Source organism: Equus caballus, chromosome 13 (genome assembly GCF_041296265.1).
Source record: "Equus caballus isolate H_3958 breed thoroughbred chromosome 13, TB-T2T, whole genome shotgun sequence".
NCBI classification, from domain to species: domain Eukaryota; kingdom Metazoa; phylum Chordata; class Mammalia; order Perissodactyla; family Equidae; genus Equus; species Equus caballus.
In genome coordinates this window covers 45,215,920-45,230,549 of record NC_091696.1, presented here as the reverse complement: position 1 = coordinate 45,230,549, position 14,630 = coordinate 45,215,920, and the positions used below count along the sequence as shown (strand labels likewise).

At 49.1% G+C, this 14,630-nt stretch overlaps 1 protein-coding gene across 2 annotated transcripts in view; it reads right to left on the bottom strand.

Annotated features, from left to right (window-relative positions):
* Nucleotides 1-9,090: 9,090 nt before the first annotated feature.
* EMP2 (epithelial membrane protein 2) overlaps nucleotides 9,091-14,630 on the bottom strand; it is a 41,581-nt gene continuing 36,041 nt past the window's right edge. For both annotated transcript variants that reach the window (XM_001492290.5, XM_070231035.1), the window contains exon 5: nucleotides 9,091-12,638. In XM_001492290.5, the coding sequence (XP_001492340.1) occupies nucleotides 12,451-12,638 (188 nt within the window). In that variant the 3' untranslated portion in view covers nucleotides 9,091-12,450. The remainder of the gene's footprint in view (nucleotides 12,639-14,630) is intronic.

Here is a 14,630-nt window from a genome sequence, read left to right as displayed (position 1 = left end):
GCACCTGAGTTCTAACATGGAGCAGAGAGGTTTTCCACCCCCAGCTGCACATTAGAATCACCTGGAGAACTCTACCTTCTACACGCAGGCCACTCCCCAGACCAATTAAACGGCTACCTTTGTGGGATCCCGGCTTCAGAAGCTTCCCAAGTGGGTCCAGCATGTGGCAAGATTGAGAACCCAGGATCTGGAGTCAGAAAATCTAATTTCAAACCTTGAATCTGCCACTTACTTGATAGGTGGACTTGGGCCGGTGACTCGACAGTAATAAGAGATTAATAGCCCTCACTGAGCACTCACTGTCTGCCCCTGCAGTCGCTGCTATGGCTGTTCCCATTTTACAGGAAGCAGAGGCCCAGAGAAATCGAGCAGTTGGCCCGAGGTCACACAGCAGGGAAATGCTGTGACGAGGTTTGAACGTAGGCAGCCAGCTGAGCAGGGTAGAGTTAGCCATGGCCCAGGATGGCTCAATGATTCTAGTGAGGGATCTCACCATCCAGACATCACACCTTATTCTGAGAAGGTCTGGGGGCCTCTCAGGGTCCTTTTTTCAAGACAAAAGACCATCCACCCCAGGCTGCAGTAGGATGACGAAGAGGAAAAGCAGGCTTCCGGAGAATGCAAACCTAAACACAGCTAAGAGGATAGAGGGTGGCAGCCGCCTTGTTATCACCCCATCCCCGTCTCCAACTCAGGGTCAGACCAGGAATGTGGACGCCCTCCTGCCTCTCAGCTCTCCAGCAGCGCCCTGACCCTCCATTCCTTTCTGGACGAGGCAGCAACACGTCACAGCCATTTAACCTCCCCTCCCAGCCAAAAGAAATCTGTTCTTTAAGGGAACCCGGAGCCAAGGTCAAGTCACACCTCTCTTTCCTCGCCTGTGTCCAAGCCCGTGGTGAACCCACACTATGGTCCTGCTACCGACACAGAGAAGCCACTTCTTCCTGGTTCCTCTGGTCTCTGTTCTTGTTGATGACAAATTTTGAGCAGATGTGCAGCTTAAACTTTGGGACCAGGAACGTGCTGTGCTGCTGTCCTGTGCGGTCAGAGAGTCGCCAAGGGCTGAGGCGGGTGCGTGGTCGTTGGCTCTGCCCTGCTTCCCTCCCACTGGGCCAGCCACCTTCACCAGCAATTTCCAGCAGCGCCCTCGCTGCCTCCACCGTATTTCCTGGTATATAAAACCCTACGGCAGGGGTTCCCAACCGCAGGCAATTTTGCCTCCCCTCCCCGGTGGACATTTGGCAATGTCTGGAGACATGTTTGATGGTCACAATTCGGAGGTGAGAGGGGTGCTACTGGCCTAACAGTGGCAGTGAGTGGAGGCCAGGGATGCTGCCAAATCTCTGACAGCCCCCACAACAGAGAAGCGTCTGGCCCCAAAGTCAACTGTGCCAACGCTGAGAAACCCCGGTACCTGAGACGGAGCTCTGACAGGGAAAAATTTTGAAAGAAAACATTCACAAGCCCTTTTCATAACACCATCATTTAAAGTGATTTCAAAGTGGTTTGTACTGAAAATATATCCTTTTTATCGTGTAAGAATAGTAAAGTCTACACGGATACCCAGTTACAAACTGTAAATCTGTCTCAAGGTAGTAATCTGCTAACTGAACACAAGAATACATAAATCACACGGCTAAAAATTAATAAATTGAGCTCAGTGAAAATCAGTACACAGCAGAGTTCTGGTAGTAATACATTTAACTGCACAGTAATGGGGAATAACGCACATTAGCGTTTGTCAGCTGTGTTGGATTTGGCTAAATTGGATGTGAACGCATCTTTGCTACGGTGTTATTGCTACGTTGTATTGCCACATACCACCACTAGGGGGTGGTAGTAGTACTTGCTCTTTCTGGCTGCTTCGCCTTCCCGTGTCCATAAAACAAATACATTGGAAGCAGGATAATTTTTGGATCCATAATTTTTGGAGGAAGGAGTAGAGATTCTTATACATGTCTAGATATAAAACACTTCTCGTTCCAGTGTTTACCTCCAAATGTAAAATGAAAACCCATTGGACTTACGTACATAGGTCAGATCCCTTAAAAGGATGGTTTGCAAACTTTTGTGATCCTCAGAGTAAACTGGAAGGCTTATAAAATTTAGACTCTGGGTCATGGCTTTAGAGGTTTAACAGTGTGGACTCTGCATTTTCACAAGTATTCCCTCTGTGCCCTAAAAGGTCCAATTGCTTCCCACACGTGCACGTACACATATACACACACCGTTCTCTATTTTATGACCCTAAATAGAAGCTGCAGTAACAGGCTGTATCAACGGCCTCAACTTTTTGCTCCCGCCCTCACCTCCCCACCCCATCCTCTATAAAATGACTGTATTCCTCACTGAAAGAGGAGTCGATTTCGCCTCCCTGGAACCTGGGTGAGGTTTGTAACCTGCTTGGCTAATAAGGCAGCAGAAGCGATGGTTTCTCAATGCCAAGCCTTTAAGAGTCCTCGTAGGTTTCCACCTGCTCTCCTGCATCTCTGCCATCGCCGTGAGACTGACCTGAGTCAATCTGATACAGGAAAAGAGACACGTGGAACAAGCTTGAGTTGCCCCAGGCACCTCAGCCACAGTCAGCCATTCTGAGCCAACACGCAGACTGAGGAACACGTCCAGCCAGGATCAGCAGAGCGGCCCAGCCAACCTCCAGCTCATCCCAGACAGGTGAGCAATAAACACTTTTATCGTATGCCACCGTGCACTGGGGCTGTTTGTTATGCAGCAGGACCTAACTCATCCACTGCCGTCTTGCAAAGTGTCCACCATCCCTCAAAGGAGGCAGCTGTTTGGGAAAAGAGAGACCAAAGGCAGTGGCTTTGCCTCCTTGCTGTTTAAATGCTCTTCTCATCATTTTCCCACCGATGAAATGGGCACGCCAGTGTCTGCCCTCTCTGCTTGATGATACAATTCATATGAAGGTGCTTTGTCGGCTGGAATTCTGGGTATCTCTGGAAGCACTTAGTGTCCCCCACGTGGTGCCAAGTCCTACATACACATTGTCTCATTTAATCCTCACGACCTTGTGTACTAGTAACAGACTGTGTACTCGGAATAGGGTCCCTTCTGCCCTCAGCTCTCCTCGGACAGGTCTCAGCTTAACTGTCCTCTCGTCGATGAGTCCTTCTCACCCACCCCGAGTTGCTGTCTTCACATCACACTGTCCCCTTTGCAGATTATATCCCAATTTGTAATTTTATCTTTTTTTCTTGTCCATTGCCTGTCTCTCCCCCGCTGTAATGTAAACTCCATGAGTGCATGGGACTTTCATGTCTGGCACAGCCCGTGTCTCCAGTGCCAGCCCAATGAGTGGCACACAGTAGGTGTTCAACAACTATCGGGTGAATGGGAGGCCAAATGGACCCACCTCAGCCCTAAGCATTATGCCATTTTGCAGATCCGGACACGAGACTTAAAGAGTCTAAGTAGCCTGCTCAGGCCTCTCGGCCCCTAATTGCAGAGTCGGATCGGAACCCAGGCCTGTCTGGTTCTGAGGCCCCTGAGTTTTACATTGCGTGGCCCTGCCTCCCAGGGAGGGTTTGGCTGGTGACAGAGGACTGGGCCGTGGCCTTGGGTGGGAGCAAGAGATGCAGTGATCAGAACAGAGAAAGACAAGGAGCTCCCACCCCGCGGGCGAAGGGTCAGACCCTCAGCTCCTTAAAGCCAGACCCGCTCTGTAATTAGCACACCCCAGACTCCCGGCAGAGATGCTGCCCCGCTGTCTGTGAGGGACGGCCCAGCACCTCCCCCAGCCCCTTCCGCCTTCCATTCCTGGGTCACTGCAAGTCCAGAAGCTCAGCGGGAACTGTGGCCGGAAGCGAGTGAGAGGATGGAGCCTGATGGGCTTTCGTGGAGGCTGGAAGCATCTCATCACACAGCCAGGTGTGGCGAAACCATAAAGATACTTCTAGTCTGTTGCATTGGGTTATATTACAAGGCCAGCTGGAGAGAGGGGATCTGGAAATCTGACAAGGGAGGAACAAAGCGCACGTGTGAACTCCCTCACCAGTGAGGACGTTAGACTTTACTCCTTTTTATCTTATTTACATCATGCCCAACGGACCCATATAAGAAAGACGAGATGAGAGGGAGGTGGAATCATGGCCCCCAAAGATGTCCACATTTTAATCCCCAGGAGCTGTGAATATGTTGCCTTACATGGAAGGGACTTTGTAGGTGTGATTAAGAATCTTGAGATGGGAGGTTAATCCCGTATTATGAGGGTGAGCCCAGTGTAACCACAGGGTCCTTCTAACAGGGAGGCAGGAGGTCAGAGAGAAGAGAAGATGCTGTGCTGCCAGCTTTGAAGATGGAGGGAGGGGCCATGTGCCAAGGACCGTGGGTAGACTCTAGAAGTTGGCATATGCTCCCAAACAGAGAACACAGATTCTCCTCCCTGGGCCTCCAGAAGGAAGCAGCCCCGCCGACACCCAGTGACACTTACCTGAGACTTCTGACCCACAGGAATGTGAGGTACACATTCATGTTGTTTAAGCCACTGTGTTCGTGATCTCTTACAGCAGCAATAGGACACAATGACAAGGTTGAAAGTAGACTACGAAGCAAATACCCTCAGTGGTACTCAACTGATTCAGGTGATACCAAAAGCCACATCACATAGAAGGAAGTTGTCTCCTCTGCTCTCTTATAGCCTTCTGATTCCGTCGAGCAGGTATGGTCTTTTAACATCTGTACATCTGTTCTAACCCCCGTTCTTAATTAGGAGAATAGTCCTCAGGCTCAAAGCCTCCTGCAGACAACAGCTCATCATGCGCATTTAATAGCATTCTTGTTTGTAATCATATCTAGTTTTCAACTGTGTCACTTATGACAGCTGACACTGATTTTCAACTGCTAGTTTCCTTTTGAATAAATGTATTTATATAAAAAAGAGTTGGTTTAAAGAAAAATGTTCAGTGAAGAATAGTACAGGTTCTACACACCTACAAGCAAAGAGCACGGAGGTGGGATATGGACGAATAAAATGTAGGCAACATCAGCTCAGCCGTGGGTCCATGAGGAGCTGGCTTCCGATGGGACCTAGCAGGCATTTCCCATTCTGCTTGCCCACCCAGTGTCGGAACTCCTTCCTGTGTTGGGGAGGTCCCTTCCTTCCTCGTCTTTGTGGGTTGCAGATCTAGCCTCCCACTATAGAAACTGGAAATGCCTGCTCATCACTGCTAGCCTCCCTTGCAGCTAGGGCATGGTCATGTGACCCAGTCTTCACCAATCAGATGCACCATGCCAGGCTCCAAGATTGAAGGAGGAGGGATAGCACAGACGGAGCTATTTCCAGTGGAAATACTGGCTGTGTACGATGAAATTCCTGGCGCGAGCAGTACCATCTTGTGACGGCCGGTTTCCTTGCCCAACTGTGTCTGTGGCACAATCTGAGGCAATGGCGGTGGATTTAGCGGCATGCTTCCAAGTCTGTGTACCACCTCGTTTCCTTTTCATAAATTTATTTTCTGTTTAAATGAGCTGGAGTCACTGTCGCTTGCAACTCAGAACCCTGAGTAATACTAAATTTGGGTGCTACAAGCCACAGACTCTCTTATGTGGAATTGACCGAGTGGAGGTGTCAGAGCAGAGGGCTGCAAGGACCCCCATTCCAGGCTGGGAAGCGATGGCCCTGCATTGCTATGGCAAGAGGGCCTATGTGAGTCTACACCAAGCTTTAGCAAACTTTTCCTGTAAAGGGCCAGACAGTAAATGCTTTAGGCCTAATGGTCCGTATGGTCAACTACTCAACTCTGCCTTCGAAAGGAGCAACCATATGTGAATTAGTGGATGTGGCTGTGTGCCAATAAAACGTTGATTACAAAATCAGGTGGTGGGTTGCATTTGGCCCATGGGCCACAGTTTAACCCTGATTTAACCTGTCACCTATTTCACACCAACCACGTATCTGTGGATGTTGTAATCTCAGGAAAAGTTGTGGAAACACATCGGAATGTTGTCATGTGCAGCTCCTTAGAGCCTAAAGTAAGCTCCTACAAGAAAAAGTCAACCTTGGGCCAAAGGTGGTCCATCTAGTGGCAAAAATAGAAAATATGGCCACCGAGATTCTCTCATCCTGAGGACTGCAATCTAAATTGGTGGAGAATCCAATGATCTGGAGATTTGCAGAGATGGGCAAGTCAAATTCTAAACCAGGGCCAGACAGTAAATATTTTAGGTGTTACAGGCCATATAAGGTCTTTGTTGCATCCTTCTTTGCATTTTTTACAACTCTTTAAAAATGCAAAACATTCTTAGCTCTTGGGCCATAAAAAAGCAGCCCTCGGCCAGTGAACAAGGCTTTGCTGAGCCATGCTCTGAACTAAGGATCAGTGGTTGGAGGCAAAGAGCTGAGCAGAGGAGATGTATGGGATTCAGGAAAACATATGCCTGTTCCTCTAGCCTTCACCAGACAAGGGACAAGCCCAAGGATATTGCTTGGATTACGAGAGCCTGAAGCTATTGCCTCAAGAGACAGGGGCACGGGGCTAGGAGACAGGAACTCCCAGCTCAGAGATCAGGTCCACTTCATCAAAGACCGTAAAGCAGAACCAGCCAGCTATGCCACTACTGGATCCCTGTCAAATCTGTGTGACAATAATTTTTTTTTTTTAAGATCCAGATGAGATCTCTAGCTGGCTTGGCCTTGCATGGCCAAAGGAACCGAGAGCAGCCTGGGACTATCGAACCCTGTGAGGTACTCCTGAGACCCTAGGCCTCATGCCCACAGGAGGGAGCAAAGGGCCTCCTCCCCACTACCCATCTTAGACATGCCCTTGGAGGACCGTGGACTAGGAAGATCGTCCCCTGGAGTGGAACCAAGGGCCGTGCGTTGACCACCCACTGATCTCACTCCCCACCATGGAAAGTTCTTGATATTCATGACTGACCATGAAACTTCGGCCACTGAGCATGAATTCTCATTCTGCTCATCCATTTCCCAACGGGGATCATTCATTGTAGGCATCCTGTTCCTTTCCTCCATTACACATTGCATACGTTTGGCAGTGCATGACAACTTTTAGTCATAGGTTGCTGGGGCCAGGAGGAGCTACACTTGGATAATAATACGTCCCCAAGAGACCCTGGTGTGGGAGCTGGAAGTGTAACTGGTCGTGACTTTGGGGTGTGTCCCTCTGGGAGGGGTCAGTTCATTTCATGAATGTACACGATTCATGCATGGATGTTAGGCAACAAGGGGATGGACTGTAGCAGACACGGTTGGCCGCCTCCCTAACGTCCATCTCCTCTTCTCCTTTCTAAATGTGGTTAGAAGTCTATCCCTCACGGAAGGCAGCACCCTCAGCTCGGAGGTCAACGCTAAGTGTGGTAACTTAATTACCTCAGCCAGTGATTGAGTTCAGCGTGGAAATTGGAATCCTCAGGTCAATGACATCAGGAGGAGTTTACTAAAGGGCTTCTGAGAAAGCTCTTCTTGTTTCTGAAAAAAGACCCAGAAAATGATAGCTCCCTTTGTACTTGATTAGACTAAGGGACGGTGCAGGGGGTGGGGGCGGGTGCCGGCCCTGTGGCCGAGTGGTTAAGTTTGCGTGCTCCGCTTCGGAGGCCCAGGGTTTCACTGGTTCGAATCCTGGGTGCGGACATGGCACCGCTCATCAAGCCATGCTAAGGCGGCATCCCACATGCCACAACTAGAAGAACCCACAACTAAACATACACAACTATGTCCCAGGGGGGCTTTGGGGACAAAAAGGAAAAATATAATCTAAAATAGACTAAGGGATAGCAAACCTTTTTTGTAATGGGCCAGATAGCATTCACAGGTCATGCAAGTTCTGTAGCAACTCTGCCGTTGTCATGTGAAGACAGTCGTACACAATATCTAAACAAATGAGTATGACTGTGTTCCCAGAAAGCCTCGTTTATGGACACTGAAATTTGAATTTCATGTAATTTTCACGTGACACCAAGCATTATTCTTTTTTTCACTTTTTTTGGAAATTGGGACTAAAATAGTCTAGATGAGGGCAGGGACTAAGTTTATTGTGATGTACCTGACACCCAGCACAATGCTTACGCCATAATTTGTACATGAATATTTGGTAAATAAACATTTACAATATCCTCATGATGAATTGGCTCCTTTATCATGATAAATATTTATGTACCCAATATCGGAGCCCCTAAATATATAAAGCAAATATTCACAGATACGAAGGTAGAAATAGCCAGCAATGCAATAACAGTAAGACTACCACACTCCACTCTCAACAATGGATGGATCATCCAGACAGAAAATCACTACGAAAACACAGAACTTGAACTGTGCTTTAGATCAAATGGACCTGACAGACACAGAACATTCCATCCAACAGCAAGAGAATACATATTCTTTTCGAGCACACACACAACATTCTCCAGGATAAATCATATTCGGTGAGTGACTGACTGAACGAGAGGTGAATTTCCTGAATGGAAGAAATATAAAACTGAGGGCTCCGGGGTCACACCATCCACCTGCCGCATGGACGAAACACAAAAAAAAACCTAGAGACACAAAGAATATGGACGGCAGCCCCTGGAGGTTTGAGTTTGCAACCCCTGTATGGAAAGAAGGAACTGTGTGTTCCCCAGATGGATAGCTTTTACTACTTTTGGCATTCCTTACGTAGAAATGAAAAATCTCTGTCTCATTCTGGCTGAATTTTTTTTTAGTGGTGTGCTGTAAAGATAGCCTTATTTCCACCATCACCCCAAACTTTAAAGGAAGTCTTTATTAAACCAAACAGAAGAACAAGCCCAGCTACATAATTTGCAGGGACCATTGCAAAATGAAAACGTGGGCTGTTTGTTCGAATAGCATTAAGGATTTTAAGACGGTGCTGGCAGATCATTAACCAAGCGTGGGGCCCTTGGCAACCGCAGGTCATTCACCCAGGAAGCCGGCCCCTTTAAAGAAGCAGAAGGAGCTGGGGACTGTCCCATGAATTACGAGAGCTCAACGGCTCCCTGGAAAAATGGCCCATTGTCACCTTGATGAGAAATCACGTGACCCACTGCCACTCAAAATAGTAGCATTTTACCCTAGATGATGGGAACATTAGAGTCTGTCGCTCCGGGCAATTTGGTTTTAAACTTTATTTTTCATGTACAGTCTCAGATTATACAAAACATAGAAAATGGACTATTTTAAAGACACATCAAGTAGAAAGCCTCTAACTACCCTAACATCACCTTTGTCCCCAAACCAAGATTCAAACTTAACCTCTCGGCCTTCCCCAAGCGTCTCCCATCACCACTGCCCCCCAGTACACAAAACTGTCCAATTTGCTGTATTTATTGTAAGTAACGGTTCAACTATTAGCAAGTTTAGTCATTCCCCATCCAGGCAGATTTGAAACGATGCTTCTATCTAAGCTTCTGTGTTTAGTGTGTTTACATACAGGCTTGGGGGTCTGGGTTTCTTCATCATCAATTAATACAGAGCATCCTGGGACCGCAGCCTGTCGATTACATGCACACAGGCGCACAACCTGGAGCCGAGAGTGTGCGGGAGCGGGCAAGCGTCCGATTGTCCTGTGTTCGGGTATCAGTACACACATTCGCACAGAGCCACAAACCAAGCATTCTCCAAACTCATTGGAACAGAGACCCAAAGGAATTTTAATGCAAATGACAAAACGAGTTAGTCGGTCCTCCATCCACAGCCCCTCAATGCAAGAATTACAGTACTTTATAAAAATGTCCGAAAAGGCGCAAACTACGGTTCCTTCAAATACAGGTGTTACCAGTAAGATATTTGGTCCTGAGATGTGCTTCTTGGATGTCTCGGCTCATTTTCTTTGTTGTTGCTGCTCTTGAATAACTGACCATAAGCACCAAGCGAGCACTGCTTCTACCTACGGGTGAGGTCGGAACTTCTCTCCCTCACGCCATCACCTCTTCTCGCCTCCCAGCGCATGTCGCACGGCGGGGAAAAGGCAGCTCCCATTTCACAAAACCCTGGCCTCACAGATGGACATAGCCACTGAGTGCTACACAGCAGTGGCAACCAGCCAGGAAAACCCATGGGCTCATTCAGATACTCACATACTCCTGAAGCTTTTTGTGCAGGAAATTCATGCATTGCCTGGGGATTTTCCAGATTGCCCGCTCTAAGGGGCTTTGTTTGTTTCACTGTGGCTCCCAGGAAATTATAGAGAAGCCACCTGGGTAGAAACCTTGGGGGCACCTAGACCCACCTTCCTCCTTGAGGTAGCATCTCATAGCATCCTGCAAACCCCAGGGGTGTGACCCCCGCTCCTACCCACAACATGACGACTGACAGTTTTCCCTTGAGGCAGGAGGGGGCAGTTTGTCTTGTCACTGGCCCTGTGTCATCCTGCACTGTGTGGATGGCTTCTTCCTGGGGAATATGTCTAGATTTGCTTGCCCCTGTCTTCAGAGCCCCATACGGTGCCTGGACCATAGAAAGCATTTAACATTCTGCTCAAAATGAACAAACAATGAATGAATGAATGAATGAATGCATAGATGGAGAGAAAACCCAATCTTGCACTAAAGAGCTTTCCACGGTGGCCCTGAAACTACTCAGACCAGACCTCTCCCCAGCTCCACTAGAACAGGGCTGATGGCACATCATCGAGACACTTAGGTCAAGCGCAGCAGCACTTAAATGGCGCCAGCGCTGAGACAGGTGGACAGGCCCCAGCCCCGGCCGGGGCACACCTCCCCAGCAGCCCGCTCAAAATACCGGAGGGAAAAGACACTGGGGCACAAAGAGTTTCTCTCAAGGCACTTCCCGGAGTCCCCTGCCTTCCCACACACCTTACAGCGCTTTTTCGCCTAAAGACAAACTCTCTAAAGCCGTATTTCTCCGTATAGTCTCACAATTGCCGGAATGCGCATTCGCCCAGTCCCTGGCAAGGCAGAACCGCCCCCCACCACCAGACGGCATTTGTGCCACTAAAGTTTGAGAACCACGGCAATCTGGGGTCCCCCTCATGGCTTCACGTGCTGTCAGGACCCTGGGACCCTCCAAGGAAGTAAGTGTTCTCTGGCTGGAACAAAGACGGGTACGGCCCGATGAATGCCACCTGCGCAGGCTAAGTGGCGTGGTATTCAGGCCAATCTAAATGCCTCTAGGAGCCTTTAAAAGTCAGCAGGGGTAAAGCAGGCTCCCTCTCGCCCTGTGGGCCTCTCTTTCGAATCCTTGGTTGTGTTCTTTGCAATTTTGTTTGTAATTAGTTTTCCTAACTGGTTTTTAACCTATCTCCTCTATTAGACTATGAGTCCCATGCGGAGAGAGATGGTCTCGACAGGGTTGCCCCTGTGCCTGGCGCACAAGATTCCATAATCAATATTGATGACTGAATGAATGAATGAATGAATGGGGGATGAGTCCTCTGAGGCTCTGCAACGGGGATTAGCAGAGGTCAGCCAGCCATGAAGGCAGGGCAGGAAGAGAAGGGAGAGGCCTCTGTGTTAGAGTGGGGCTGTCCAGCCCTGCCCCCAGGGTGTCTGGCTATCGCCTGCCTGGCCTGGGACTGGAGCCTGGGTGGTCCAGATGGAAGCAGCTGTGGAAGACAGTGAAGAACCAAGAGCTGAGGGAGGCCAAGGTTAGGGGGGTCGAGACCCACCCGCCCACCTCGACATGAGATCTTTAACATTTCTGAGGCAGCTCTGCTCGTCCGGTCCTGGGACCGTGGTCTTCAATTTTAACACATCTAAGCATAACGGAGGAGCTTGTTAGAAATGCAGGTTCCCGGGCCCCGTCCCTGAAGACCCTGATTCTGGAGGCCTGGGGAGGGACCCTGAGAGTCTGCATTTTACAAGGCGTTCCGGGGATCACACATTGAGAGTAGGGGGAGCCTGACCTCCAGATCAATCATCACCTCCCCTAAGGCAGCAGGTGATGTTCTTGGGGAACCTGAGGGGCCCTCTCTGAACCCAGCCCGTTACAGGAGGGTTGGATACAGACAGAACACGGCGGGCGAGACCTGTTTCTCACGTGGAACGCGGCTAAACATCTGAGGCTTCATCCTTCACCAGGATCCCCTCACCCCCCCTTCCACCACCAACGCGGAGAGACTCAGGAAGGACGGCTGAAGGGAGCGGGGCTTGGTGTGGCCCAAACCTAGGGGAAGGCGTCCCCCGAGAGCTGGCTTTCTCGGTCTCTTGTCACATCATATCACATTACGTCCCTGTGGTTACGAAACATCTGGCGGAATAGCTTTGGATCTGAGCACTGCTGGATTTGGGGCTTTGTCGTGTTGAACTCTCGGACGGGCAGGAATTCTGAACTCCAGCCTTCACAGTCCATTCTGTGATCTCAAGAATGCCGAACGCTTCTCTTCTTTTGGCTTTTAAAGGAAACAATACGTTTGCTAGAAAAACCACGGGGAAAAAAAAATGATTATATACAAAACGGTTATCTGAGTGTGGATTCTGTACTGCAGCGACAGCGACCTGCCTCCTCGGGTTCTATTTGCGCTTCCTCAATATCAGGTACATGAGGCCGCTGACAAAGGTGAAGGCAAAGGCCACCCACGCCAGGATGAAGGAGTAGCCGTATGTGCCGTCCGAGATCAGCCGATAGAAATTTGGGTTCTCTTTGTGAAGGTCTTCACGCCGGTCTGTGTAGATGGCAGCTGCAATCATGACGCACAGGCCTGTCGGAAGACAGCAAGGATGCAAGTCAACCATGGACCGGTATGTCCGGAGCTGCGGACAAACATCAGCTTTTACTAGCAGTAGGTATTTATTTTATCTATTGGAAAGATTACAGCGAATATTTTGTGGCAGAATATTGCTGCCTGCCCTGTAGCCATTTTGCCTTCCTTTCTTGCCAGCTGAACCTAATTTTGTTTGGGCAGCCATCTACCCAGCCCAGAGGATAAGTCATAAAAGGTCTAAGCCATGGGTCAGCCGGACAGTTAACAGTTAAGGTTTTGCGAGCCCCATACAGTCTCTGTCACAACTACACAACTCTGCCGTTGTAGCATGAAAGCAGCCGCCGACAAGACACTAATGAGTGGGTGGGGCTGTGATGCAGTAAAATTTTATATACTAAAACAGGCAGTGGGCCAGATTTGGCCTCTGGGCCATAGTCTGCCAGCTTCCCTTGGCAATCCTATTCCTGTTTACTTGTTATAGTTTATGGATCTGTATGTGTCCCAGTTCTGGCCACAGAAAATCCTTCAGTGAAAAATATTACTCCCTGAAAAGAGAGAGATGAAGGAGGAGAAAGCATTTTTTTTGTTGCTGTACTTTCCCTTGCTTACTGCTTTAAAGACTGTTAGGTCAGGATGAATGTCTGGAGCTGCGGCAGCCTTTTTGGGGCCACGAGGAGGTCATCACTGACACTCTGAAGATGATAGTGTAGAAGGATAAAAAAAAGTACAGGTCTTGATGATGCCAATGAGCTGCCAAACCAACTCTGGCACCTTCCACTTCTAGGGTATTAGCTATGTAAAAAAAAAGTAAAGGTCTTTGTGGGGTGAAATCACTGTTAATTGGATTTTCTCTTACTTGCAGCCAAAAGCATCCTAAGTGAATCACCTGGAGTCCCAACATTCATAGACATTAGTGGCCGGATGAGGCTAAGGACCCTGATTTTCCTTGGGGGACCTATTGTCTCTCCTGGCCAGGCGGTTTGGATGAGACTGTCCATCAGGATGCCTAGCCCTTCTCCGGCTGGGGGCTGAGCTCCTAAGACAATCTCAGCCGATCAGACACTCGCCCCTGGAGACTCGAATCTACAGCAAAGTCACACTGTCCAAGCTCCTCGATTCTGGTGGCATCTTCCTGACGAAACTGCCTGTCGGGTCCTGCTGCCTGGCTCCACTTTCCAAGATCTGGTTTTCAGCTTTTCCTTCAATTCTTACGAGCTACCACAGAATCCCATCTCTTACATACGTTACAGAGTATCTGTCGCTCACACCTGAAAATCCCTGGCTGACGTGGCATCGACACACTGCAGGCTTGGGGCAGACGGGCCAAAGGGGTTGCTGGGGAATTTTCCTACGTATATATATGAAGGTCATCAGTTTTGACTAACTGGCCGTACAGACAAATAGACAAATGGGGACAATGACAGAAAATAAACTTCGACTGGTAACTCCCCAAGTTCCCTGTCTGTATGCGAGTGACAGGATTCAGCTGCCTTTGATGGGAGAGCAGTGGGGTGTCTGTGCCTCTGACGGGGAGACACAGAGAAAGTACAGGAAGGGGCAGGGTCAACGTCCCTCACCACCTCGCTGGGGCCGTTGGGAAAGTTGGCACCACTTTTGGCCTCTCGGTCTGGGTCACCGCTCCCAAATGCATGGCTCATGGGAAGCACAAATTCCCAGGTCCTAAGCTGGCAGATTCTGGTTCAAAAGGTCAGGATGGGGCTTTGGGGGTTTGCACTTCAGAAAGGTCCCCAGAGGGATTGGATACAGTGGAAGGGGCTTCAAGTTTTTGTCATCAGAAAGCTTTGACTGTTTACTGAGAAACAATGACGAATGACCATGTTGTGGCATAAGGACTCTTCCTCCGATTTCAGCCTAAAATTCAAAAGGAGAAAAAAGTGCTCTGAGACATCTTTTTTCTCTAAGTTCCTCCAAGATTGCAGCCGGGTCCAGTTCATCTCTTATCTCCAGCAGCCCGCAGAGGCCTGGCCC